Here is a 13205-nt window from a genome sequence, read left to right as displayed (position 1 = left end):
CTAACTAATACTAGTTATGGTTAAAAATTCAACCAATTTAAGTGTGGTAGAATAAGTATCCTTTGAAATAGTCTTACTTGGAAAAGTCATAACATTGGCTCTTAATCTGTCACTGCATAACATTTCAAAATTATGCAGCTAGCAGTATGAAAACATGGAAGTAAAACATTCCTCTTTTAATTCCATTGCTCTTCCTCCTCTTCCCCCCTCTCCAGTACTGATGGCCAGGAGCATTTTTATTTGATTTTGTCAGGGTTAAGAAGAGTAGTACCACATCTGATTGAGGAACATGAATGACCACTAGATGGAAGAAAAGAGTTTTCTGTATCTCTTTGTGATCCATAGTTTTGCAGTCTGGTAGCCCCAGTTCTGGAAGGCTAAAATATGAACTCCCTGAAAAATGCTAATCCAGCCTTTAGCAATCCTTTAGAGAAGTTCATGCTACAACTTCCAGAATCCCCACGGATACCTTATGCCCAGAGTCCCCTTTTCGGGAGAGATGGGCAGTGATAGAAATTTGAAATATAAATAAATAACTAAATACATACATACATACATACATACATACATACATACATACATACATACTATCAGAAACTTTTGAGCATTGTACTCTTAATAAAACTGAAAGGCACCGAATTAGAATTAAACAATAGTAAAAGCTCAAACTTCATGTGGAAATTTTGGGAAAAGGCTATATTAAAGCAAGCATTACAGAATGCTGAGTCTTTGCATCATTTATAGAGCCAGAAATTAGCTCTTATTCCTTAAAGTCATCATACCAGCAGCCTTCAAGCATTTGCAAAATTAAATGTATTGGCCTGGGTCTATGGCAGATGCCTTTCTTGATTATAGACCATTTATCCCTAAAGAAGATCCTCTGGTTTGCTTGAATCCCTTTAATGGTTTCTTTCTTCGTGCAAGAGTTTTCTATTAAATATTAAGGAACTCCTAAATTATGCAGATTAGATTTCTTTGGTATCCTAGAGCCCAATCATATTAATGATTTATTCTGTGGTAGCTAGGCATCTCAAGTGTAATTAGCCTAGAGCATTTAAAGCTGTCTAAAGAACAGAAATGTGTGTTCCTAACTTTTCAAACTTTCTCCCATAGAATTTTCAGAAGCACACAACTTAATTCTCCCCACTTGCTCACTAAACAGAATGAAACACCATTTCAAATACTTCCCATATGTATCACATACATGCTTTTCCTAATAAAACTCCTGGAATTTCTGTGCATCTCACATGAGAAGTACCAGAGATTCACAAGATAATCCAACTTCTTATTGTAGTCTTGACTGTACTACTGGCATGTTTCCTTAATCTTATCTATTCATGCTAAATAAAAGATTGAATACATTTTGAAAATACAGACATTAACAGGTATATGTTTAGAAATGATGGCAAAATTAATACTGTGTATTCTCGCGGATAAGCCCATCCACAAATAAGCTGAACCCAATTTTGGGAGTGTTTTTTGGCACCTATACAGTACGTACAGACACATAAAAACACATATATAAATCATAAGAGTTTTATGTCTGAGGAATAGTTTTAAACATGTTTTATATATTAAAGATATGTATAATCCTGAAATACATATCACAGATGTTGGAATCATAAAGTAAATTTGTAGAATGCAACGTATCTTATGGTGAATGGCTGGGGATCTCAAACCTCCCTGTGTAAAAGCCCTCTTGGATTTCATACCCTGGCCCTCCTTCCTGTTTTGGAGTAGCATCTTGGATGTCCCCAGTGCTACCACTCTGGTATGTGAGAGAGATTGGGCTCTCACAACCTGTGCTGCCTTTTTGGCATTCAAAAGGTGATGATGATGATGATGATGATGATGATGATGATGATGATGATGATGATGATGGAGGAAACTATAATGCAGCCTCCTGGCCATGTAGCCTAGAGACCTGTGACCAAATGTTTCAGCTTCTTCCATTTCTTGGGAGATAGACCAATATCACCAGAGGTAAGCAAAACAATTTAAAAAAAAAAGGAAGGAAAAACTAAGCACTCTTTTTCACTTTCAATATTAAGTTGCAGTATTTCACTATTAAAGCAAATAAATACAGAGTTAACTTGATCAGAGGTATAATGTGATTTGTTTGGTTTAAGTTAGCATATTATATTTATACAGCCATTTTGGGTTTTGTAAACTGTGATTTATGGTGTAGAGCTATGTAAGAATCCATGTGTGTAGCTTATCCAACAAACTTTGCTTTGTTATGTGAACCAAGCATCTGACCATAATCACATAACATAGAAAACCTTACTACAGTTTGGTGTAGCATGTCATCAAGATACGTGCCCAGATAATGCCTTAACCTTTGTCTGAAATTGTATGTGTTGTTGACTTACAGCTGTGGCTCCCCGTGTCACCTAAATCCTGATTAATGGCTGGTTTATGGGTAGTGACCCATCAGCCTGACTGGCAATGATGCGGTGCTGCTTCTGCAGAAGTATCTCTGCTCTTTTGCTTTCATTGTTTACCCCCACAGGGACGTGAAGGAAGCCTTGCTGTGTTGTCTGATATGTTGTACATGTATAACTTTATCATTCATAGTTAACACAAAGTACAGATTGGTGTGTAATGTGAAGCTGGTTGATTCATCCAAAATTATTATTATTTTCCATATGGATACTTTCATTAACCAATATAAATATAAAAGAAAGGATGTTATTTCAACTGCTAGATGCACTGTCTTGATTGGAATGAACAAGAGAGAAACAGTTTTGTTCTTTCAACATATATCAGAACATAATATTAAGTAGACCTTATGCCGTATTTATCAAATAATTATAAAAGAAACTTCTATTCTAGGCTTAACATGTTAGATTTATCTCTAGCTTGTCATACTCTTGTTTAAAGAAACTACCCAGATAGAGGATCCTCGAGTGCAATGGCGGCAGGAACAAGAACACATGCTGAAGGACTACCTTGTATTGGCCCAAGAAGCATTAACTGCTCAGAAGGAGGTTTACCAGGTCAAGCAACAGAGGCTTGAATTGGCCCAGCAGGAATACCAGCAACTTCATGATGTCTGGGAACATAAACTGGGATCTCAGACCAGCTGTACGTGTCTTAAATTATAATTTATTAATATAAGAATGCATAACTTATTACTCTTCTGGGAACAGGTTTTGATCTTAACAACTAGATTTTATGTTTTCAAAAATGGAAGAATAACAATTATTTGCTTGTTTCTCACTCCTAACAAATCTTGGAAAGATCCTTCATGCAACCTAAGAGTTTCTCTTTCCCAATAGTAGTTAATATATATCTTTGCAGACTATTCCCACATTCCATATACAGGTAGTCCTTGTTTAGCAACTGCCTCATAAAGTGACCGTTCACTGTTAAAATGGTGATGGAAATGTAACTTTGCAACCAGTCCTCATATTTATGATCTTCGCAGGTCTGTAAAGCAAAGGAAAGCTGAAGTAAGGTCATAAAGCACAGTTGCAGTTTCATTTAGCGACCACTTCACTTAACAAGTGAGTTGCCAGTCCCAATTGTGGTCACTAAATGAGAACTACCTGTAATACTATATTTTGTATAGTTACACCTTAAACATCCACTGTATTTTTTCATCTTTTGCCTGTATTCGTGCACATGTTTTTGTTTTTTCTATTCTATTCTACTATTCTAATGAAGATAGCTTAGAAACTGTAAGGTTTAAGCTACCCTAGTTTTTTGAAATTTTGCTTGGCCTAATAAAGGTAATGCTTCTGTATGGTTTTCCTTTTAGTAAAAATGACTACTTTTGCTTTTTCTATTAAAACTTTTATGAACATTGTTTTCAATTGCTTGTTCTAGTTATGCTACAGAATATTCCCTATCCTTTTTTTAATTTTATTTTATTTTTAATCCTGCCTTTATTATTTTTATAAATAACTCAAGGGCGAACATACCTAATACTCCTTCCTCCTCCTATTTTCCCCACAAGAACAACCCTGTGAGGTGGGTTGGACTGAGAGAGAGAGACTGGCCCAAGGTCACCCAGCCGGCTTTCACGCCTGAGGCGGGGCCAGAACTCCCAGTTTCCCAGTTTTTAGCCTGGAACCTTAACCACTAGACCAGACTGGCTCTCATCATTGCTCATCCTCTGAGGCTAGGATCTGAAATCTTCGCAATCATTCCTGACTTACACAGCTTCTGCATTTATACTATAGGATCAATCTCTTGTATCATTATTGATATGGCTGCCCATCTCACAAAAAGGGAATCTAGGTGGCATACAACAATTGATAAGTAAAGCATGTAAAAAAAAACCAGTCATTATTTGGGGAAAAAAAAAGCAAGGCACAAGATTCAATAGATATTAACCACAGTAATGGAGCCACCTCAAGATCTCACCGGTCCCCTCATAAGGCTGAAAGGGAACTTGGAGGCGATTTAGTCTAATCACCTGCTCAGTGGAGGACCTACTGTACAGGATGTCATATGTATGGTTTACAAACAGAATTTAGCATAATGACTTTTAGCATATATAGAGCTTCTGTAAATATGGAACTTCAGAAAGTGTTTAAAAAGGGAAAATAGGTGAAACAACTTAACTCTGGTAAAGCTTCTTCCCATCTCTTTTATTTCTGGAATGCTTAAGATATACAGCTAAAAATGTGGTTTCTGGCAAGTATAAATGCTTTTACTTTTTTAAAAAACAAAATTAATGCTTTGTTTTGTATTCTTTCCCATTTCCTTAACCTCTTTGCTGTCCACCCCCCACCCCCCACTGTAGTAGCCTCCAGTTCATCATCTGGCTCAAAATATGATCCAGAAATTCTTAAAGCTGAAATTGCTACCACAAAATCTAGGGTAAGAAAAAAATGATTTTTTTATTTCTTCTTAAGAAACAATATTTCCGGTAGAAAAACCCAACATACTCAGTTGCTGTATAATATAATCCTTCCATTTGCAGATTAGCACATAACTGAAAAACCTGAGCTTTCTGACGTTGCTGACTATAAATCCCAGCATACTTCACTATTTCCCATGCTGGAATATATGGCTGAGCAATATCAGGAAGGATATAGGTTCCCCATACCTATATTAAAAGAAAGCAAGTAAGTGTGCCTTTTACAGATACAATATCCTCAAAAAATGTTTTACATTATAAAATATTTATTCAAATAGATTGTATTGTTGGCTGTTTCCTTTTAAGTGAAGTGTCATAAGAATTCACTTCATTTCTGAATCTATTATTTATATGACATACACATTTTGGTGTTAAGTGCTGTACTCATCACAGTTACTGCATTCATCAACTGAAGAACATAGAAACCTCAACTTCCCCATTACACTCCATGGTGATATATATGGAAACCTTGGCTTGAGTTAAGACAAAGTACCTTTTCATATCACAGTCAGGAATTCTGGCTTAATAACTGTCAGTGGCTCGAACAACTAATCAGGACCAGAGATCAGTGATAAGGCACTTGACTAAGTATGAAGCTTCATATAGGCCTGTGCAAAGCTTCCACGGAGTGCTTCACTAAATTGCTTTGACAAAGCACACCTTTGATGCAGTTCTCATTTGTTGATTTTTGACAGTCAGATGTGTGTGAATATGTCTATTAAAGTGAAATGGGTAGATAATGTAGTCTACCTCAACACGTCTCCTCAGCTGGAGATATCACGGCAGGGCACCTTGTTTTCTGCATAAGCACTACCTCAAAGTGAATCTCTCCAGCAAGCAGAATCAAGGCAGTGCTACAAAGTGAAGTGGTGTCACTTTGCACACCTCTAGCCTGTATAACATTATAAATACTTTTGCGCAGTAAAGTAATTAGATTGCAATATTTCTGTTTAATCCATAGAATACTTTTATTTTATTTAAGTCTCCTGAAATCTATTTTATCTGCATAGGTAAGCAACTAATCATTACAGGTAGTCCTTGATTAATGACTGCTGTTTAGTGCCCATTCGAAGTTATGGTGGCACTGAAAAAGTAACTTTATGGCTGGTCCTCGTAGTCATGTGCACCAGTGGACGTTTACAACTGTCACAGCATCCTGTGGTCATATAATCACTATTTGTGCACTTCACAGCCAGCTTCCAACAAGCAGAGTCAATGGAGAAGCTGGCAGTAAAATTGCAAGTTGCAATCATGTGATGACTTGCTTAATGACCATGTTGCTTAGTGACAGAGTTCCCAATTGTGGTCATTAAGCTAGGGTATTAGATGATGATGATGATGATGATGATGCAAACTGCTAGGAAAAAAAAAGAAATACCAATTACTAATAGCAATTGGTAACTATAAACAAGATACAATGAAATTTATTTGGTGTTGGTGGCATGTTCCAATATGATAATGAAGGTCGAATTTTCAGGTTCAGAGACACCTTGACAGATAGATTTTTTGCTGATTTTTGTAATTAAAAAATTGAAATATCGAGATATTTAAAATATATGTGTAATAATGCACACATTGAAATATGTTGAATAAAGTGGAGCAAATCTCTGAATTATTCAAATAATAACAAATTAATCTGATCATTTTCCTTACGTGCCTGAATAATGTCTTTAATAAAGGATTTATAGTGACTTAGGCAAATTAAGTTTAATTCACAGACAATAATGCAGAACTCCAGTTTTTCTACTTTTGCTATAAAATTCACTTCCATTAAATTATTTTTCTGATATCTAATATTGTATATTCCAAGAACTATACTGCTACACTGCCTGCATCATAATTACTTGTGTGCATTTTATAGGAGAATATGGCAAGTTATTCAAATTAATGTCTTAAGTTTACATCTGAGTTCAGTTTTAACCTACCCTTTGAGAAAAATCTAATGTCCATAGCTGTGAAGGAAAGCAGGGTGGGAAGACTATTGTAAGATTCACAAGCAGATAAATAAATCCAACACATACATGTACATACATGCATATACACGCAAACACAATTCTGCACTATAATGCAGGCAGTCTCATTTCCCTATTATCCTTTAAAATTTTATTTTTTGTATTAAAAATTGAACAAGACATTTACATGCATTGGTGTATAATATTTCTCAAAGAGGTAATTAGTTTTGCACTCAGATGCCAAGTTAAACCATGGTTTCCTGAGAAGTGAACAAACCGGGTCTTTTCCCGTATTCCCAAATTTGTGAAGTTTTCTTTGTTAATTTATATCTCATTGTTAAGATTAAGCACAATTGATGCTGTTAATGATAGGACAAGCTTTGCTAAATAAAAAGAGCAAGTGAAAGAAAATGGGAGAACAAGAGTGGCATATCTGTGACGTACTGGTCTGATGGAAAGCTGATCTCACTTAAGTCTAATTGAATCTTAATATATTTATCATCCTAATACAAATTTTATCTTATAGCAGAATGACTGAGAAATCATTTTTGCCCCAAAAGCTAAATGCTCAATATCAGTGGGGGGCTTAATTTTGGGATGCAACACCATACTTAATACACTGAATGTATTCTCCCATCATTCTTCTCAAATTAATGCAGCCACCACCCAGAACTATAAGGATAGGGCTCTCAACTGAGCCATCTTTCCTAGGCTTTTGTCTCCTGAAAGGTGAGTGATGAATAAAGTCCTTGGGAAATGCCACTTCAAGTGGCTCCTAGTAAATCATCTTCACCTTGTTCTCTGCTTTCTTATCAGGAATGGATAGGGATAGATAAAGGTTTGTGAACTACAGCATCAGAACAGTGCTTTCTTTCTTCCACAAAGGGAGTGAAACTGCAGGAGAGGGTCTTAGTGGACAGTACGGGGAAGTCTGGTGGGCTAAATATGGTTTCAAGCTGGAAGTCCCCAACATACTTGGTTACCAATGAATTGAAAGAAGTTAACAACCTCTAATACTAAGTAGATAGACAGCTTTAGCAGAGCACTGGTATGGGCACACTATCATGAAAGCGAAATCATTTTCTTGGAAAAATGTATAATTGTATCTTGAATTTTTTTTAAAAACATAGTACATTCTGGATAAAATAAAGCATTTTATTTCACATATCTATAGGTTAATAAACTCAAAAGAGAAGTTGCTCACATGAGACAGGAACTCCAATATAAGGAACATGGTTTTCAAACGCTGAAGAAGTAAGTTAACAAATAGCAGATCCTGACTTTCTAGTTATAAATACATATATATGTGTGTGTGTGTATATATATATATATATATACACACACACACATATACATATATATATTCATATTTCTAGCTAGTTGAAAAATGTAGATTCTTGTCATGTTTGACTGGAGAATCAAAATTAAAATGTGAGTGTGATACAAACAGAACAGGCTTCTGAACAAATGCAAAGGCAAAAAGCCTGAGGAACAGGACCTAGAGAAGTGTGCAGTCTTTGAAAGATGTGTGATGAACTGCACTAGAAAACAAGAGTGGAGATGTGACAAATAGGGGAGAATAGGATGGAAGGAACTGGAATTAATTGGATTTTAAATTTGTTTATATATGATTAAAAGTCACAGTGATGACAGCCTATACTAACCTTGGCTGCGCTTCAAAAAGATAAGTAAGTTTGGATCTGGTTTGTACTTGGATGAGAATCATCAGGAAATCCCAGGCGAAATTCAGAAGTTGGGAAAAAATCCAAGTGAAGAAAGTAATGGTAAACCAGTTCCATGTGGTTGCCAAGAAAACACCAAAGCCATGGCCATGCAGTGACCAGGAGTTAAGCTGGATTTAAAGGAGTCTCTACTTTTCGTAGGATTACATTCAATATATTTAATACATTGGTGTCATATTAAAGGTTGACATTCACCTGCATTTTTCACAACGGCTTTAGGTTCTGCACATAAGATGTTGGGGAGACTACAGTTTGTGTACCTCTGTCCTGGAATTTTACCATTTGATCTGTTATCTTTGACATAATATTTTTCACTATGGACTATGTGTCTGAGTTGACTTCGTATTTTTGTTACCTTGATCTAGAGTCAATTAAGACTATGTCAAGATACACTTGATTCCTGCCTATTTAATGTAAACATTTTAGTTCTCTTTCTACACTAAGGTATAGGAGAAAAAAAAATCAGAGCCATATTTAGCTTTAAACTTTTATTTTAATTACAGCTGGAATTCAGAGATTTTTTCCCCTAATTGTTTCAATATCTTTCCATATTTATTATGTTTATCCCCATATTTATTTATTATGTTAATAGACTGTATTGATCTGGTATCAGTATCAAATGAAACCCAAGAAAGGTATATAAATAAGTGGTAGAAATTATTAAGTTTGACATTATTTGCAAGTTGAAAAAAAACATGCTTTTTTCCATTAAAAAATATAGTGGTACATTATATCTCCAGGGTCATTACACTCTGCAGTACAACTTATAAATATCTGTGTGAGTGGTATATGAGGCCTAATTGATCCCACACATTTTTAAAAATATTTGTGTTCTTAACAAATGTAATAAAATGACTGTGCTACTTAGCAACCTGTGAAAGTATCAGCCTTCACAACTACATGCATAGCACAGACAAACTAGTTAGAAATTGCTCATGGGAGCTACATTTTTCAGTAATTTTTTTCACCCGCAGAGATACCCCCTGCCCTGTATTTTGGTATAATCAGTTGTAGTCCTTCCCACTTTTGAGACCTGTTTCTTGAAGTCCAGAGCAAATTGGCTGTGTACCAAGACTCAGTCTAAAGTTTAGTCAACTTTAGACTATGACCAACTAGGTAGTGACAATGCTGCAAGAAAATAAGGTGTGGACATAGATCCTCTTTTCCTCACAGTAACAGATTAAAATCCAAAGTGTATATGTTCACTGCCTTTCTCACATATTTCTGCATGAACATGCATTGGACCAACTTTAAATGATAATGATAATTTATCAAACGAGCTAATGTTAGTCCCATATTAATTGCAGGTAACCTTTTTTTTTTTCTGAAAACTGATCATTTTTATAAGTGTACATTCATATTTTTCAGTACATGAGTTTGGAACAGAGGAAATTAACAGATAGGAATTTGACATTAACAGTTCCCCAGTAGATGAATAATCAGTGGCTTAAAAGTCCCCATTTCAACCCTACTTTAATAGATTTAATTTTTTTCTTAACTCTCTGCCTGAGAGGAGTCTTCTAGTGAGTAATTGTTTCTCTTTCCTTTTATCTAAAGAATTGATATGAAAATGTCTGATACCCAGGGTGGATATAAACTTGATGAGGCACAAGCCATTTTAAATGAAATGAAAGCTATCAAGAAGGCCATAACTTCAGGAGAGCAAGAAAAGCAAGATCTCATTGAGGTATGGAATCAATTTAGTGAAATCATGAAATCATCTTTAAAAACTATCAAAATAATTCTGGGTTTGTATAACTACAAATACAGAATTTTTTATTTTTAACTGGCACATAAGATTATAAAGAAATGCTGGTTAAAAATCAATCATTCTCCTTGCTGTTAATCTTTCTGCAAAGTAAAATAGGTAAAATAACTGACCATCTGTAGCCTATCCTCTGCTTTTGTAAAAGAAACCCATTTAATAAAAATAAATAAATTTATTTTTAATGTCCTTTCAGATTCATGCAAGTCACTAATTTTTCAGTGTTTATGGCCTTTGTTATATTCCTTACTTTAAAGCATCTCCTTCAAAACAACAGGCAATGAGAAGACAGTAAGATGGTAGATATTCCTTCTTCTTGTTCCAGAGTCTCGCCAGACTAAAAGCTAATTTTGTGACAAATAAAAGATCACATTCAGACTTGTGGGCCAGCAGCACTTCCTTGGGGACCTCCCATTGCTCAATACCTGTGATGTACCTGGATGCTGGCTCCCAAACAGATGTTTCTGGAAATGTATGTATCTCGTCTTTAAGCATGTTCTCTAATAGCTTGATGACTTTTCATAGATCCAATGTACAGAGGTTTGGAATAGATTTTGCAGCATTTATCTATATAAGTATATTTTACATAGTATTTCTATGTTTTTCAAATACAAAGTTAATAATGGAAAAAGTTCCTTGGTCTTTGAATTTTGGCTCTGACATATAATGATTAACGTTTTCTCTTGTCAGTTTTTTGTGAGCTGTAATAATCAGTTGGCTGAGAAAGTAAGAGTGCGTCTCCAATATGAAGATGCTAAGCGAAGGTAATTAGATTTTTCTTTATTGATCCTGGCAATTCAGAGAGCAACAGATTTCTACCATAAAAAAGAATTATCTCTGGCAAAGTCTGTTTAGCAAAGTTGTCTTTTTCTAAAAATAGAGAACATTTTTAGTTACCTATATATATGCTTTATATGCTGTTATGCTTTTATATGCTTTTCATACATTTTTGTCAGTTGCATTTAATTAAGTGTAAACAAATGTGTCTTTATATCATAAGAACTGTGAAATAATAGTGGTGGCCCCATCACCTTTTTTTTTTTTTTTTAAAGCTGCTATTACACTGTTAATGCTGATGTCCAATTTAAATCTGATTTTGACAACTAACCATTTAGGAGAAAATCAAATACCCCTGATTTTTTTTATAAATTAAAATAAAAAAAAATCATGCAGGCTAAATTGACATGGTATATTTAGGATTGCAGAATGCTTATCTTTTAAGGATTATTTCAAAGGCCATGGTAAGCAATCCTTGTTCCCAGGCCTGCAACTAGGGTCTGTGTCACCCGGGGCAAACATGAATTCCATGCCCCCCCATGGGTTGGTGAGGGAGGTGTTAGTAAGTTTTATTATTCTATTATACATTAAATTAATAAAACATTCAGTATACAAATACTATTTTGTCATTTTGGTGCCCCCCCACTGTGGCGCCTGGGGCACATGCCCCACTTGCCCCCTCCCCAGTTGTGGCCCTGCTTGTTCCTTTATTTGATCTTTTGAACTCCTAGCTCAAATTATCAACCTCACTGACTGTATCCTTCTCTCTCTCTCTCTCTTTTCCTAAGTAACTATAGTTACTTTTATATAAAACCGCCACAGTGCAATCCTAAAAAAGACACACAAATTCTGGTAACAGGGTCTTTTTAGTTCCTTTTGCTGAGACTAAGGTTCAGACTCTGGAAGTAAGTATTATGCTAGTTTTTCTGAGATGCACCAACCAAAACCTATCAGTTTTTTAAAGTTTTGAATAAATGTGAATGGTTTTTTCCTGTAGTTTTTTCAGCAATATTTATCATTTCTAGAACATAGATAATTACTGAATTGGTGTTAGGAAATCTTCAAAGTAGAAATAGTTTCTATTGTTGCAGTAGCCAACTCTTTTTGTACTTCCCCTAGCTGACAAAGTTCTAACATAAAATACAACATTTAGAAAAAAATATATTTGGAACACCACCAAAGCTGGCTTGAGAGAGAGAGAGAGAGAGAGAGAGAGAGAGAAGTTACAACCCAAGAACACTAAAACAAATCAACAACATTTATTGTATCCCAATCTTACAGGAAATCAATAGTTTTGAACAGTTCCAAAACTATTTTCTTCATAGTTTTGTTTTTATCAAGATATCCTTTTGCATCAAATATACTGTGCCTCTTTAGTTTCAGTGTGGTGGTTAGCAATGGCAAACCACCCCACTATAGTCTACCAAGAAAATATCGCGAAAGCAGTGTCCCCCAAAAGTGTCAGACATGACTCGGTGCTTGCACAGGGGACCTTTCATCTTTTTTTTTTCTTTAGTTTCAAGGTTGTGTAATGCCTCGGAAATAATCTAGAAAATGTGTTTCAGAGTGTGCAGGAATGTAAATTTAGCACCTGTCATGAACTCTTTAAAGCAACTGCATCTCTTCCAAGGATCCTGCATCTGCCCTCCTCCATGTCCATGTGGAGAATATCATGGAAAGCCAAAAAAATAAGTGGATCATACAACAAATCAATTCTCAGTTCTCACTGAAGGCACAAATAACCAGTCTCAGATTATCATAGAACGAACACATTATGTGAAAACCCAGCTCTCTTGACTTATTGCTGGGAAATCTAGTTCTAGTTATTGCTGGGAAAACTAGAAAGAAACAGAAAAAGATGACAAACAGCGAGGTGGATGGGTGCAGTCACAGTGGCAATGGAAGACCTGAAGGACCAGGTTGGGGACAGATCTTCCTGGTGAAAATCTGTTTATGTGGTCAGGAGTTCTAAATAGAAACTAGATGATAACATGCTTCCAATATCAAAAATCACAAACTCCTAAAAATATCTATATATACATTATAATTACTATAATTTCCAGTGAATGAATCTTGAATAGATAGAATTATATTTTTAT

General features: G+C 35.3%; 1 protein-coding gene across 3 annotated transcripts in view; it reads left to right on the top strand.

Moving 5' to 3' along the window:
- The window catches only part of WWC1 (WW and C2 domain containing 1), an 84647-nt gene that overhangs the window by 44553 nt on the left and 26889 nt on the right, over positions 1 to 13205 (top strand). Inside the window, exons 3-8 of one of the 3 annotated variants that reach the window (XM_063292448.1) lie at positions 2884 to 3087; positions 4754 to 4830; positions 7997 to 8076; positions 10122 to 10251; positions 10655 to 10801; positions 11020 to 11093. In XM_063292448.1, coding sequence (XP_063148518.1) covers positions 2884 to 3087; positions 4754 to 4830; positions 7997 to 8076; positions 10122 to 10251; positions 10655 to 10801; positions 11020 to 11093 — 712 coding nt within the window. Of the gene's footprint in view, positions 1 to 2883; positions 3088 to 4753; positions 4831 to 7996; positions 8077 to 10121; positions 10252 to 10654; positions 10802 to 11019; positions 11094 to 13205 lie in introns of those variants that run through there. The other 2 variants (XM_063292449.1, XM_063292450.1) reach the window with 2 other exon arrangements.

This window comes from Candoia aspera, chromosome 2 (assembly GCF_035149785.1).
Source record: "Candoia aspera isolate rCanAsp1 chromosome 2, rCanAsp1.hap2, whole genome shotgun sequence".
Classification (NCBI taxonomy): domain Eukaryota; kingdom Metazoa; phylum Chordata; class Lepidosauria; order Squamata; family Boidae; genus Candoia; species Candoia aspera.
This window is presented reverse-complemented; position numbering and strand designations above follow the sequence as displayed.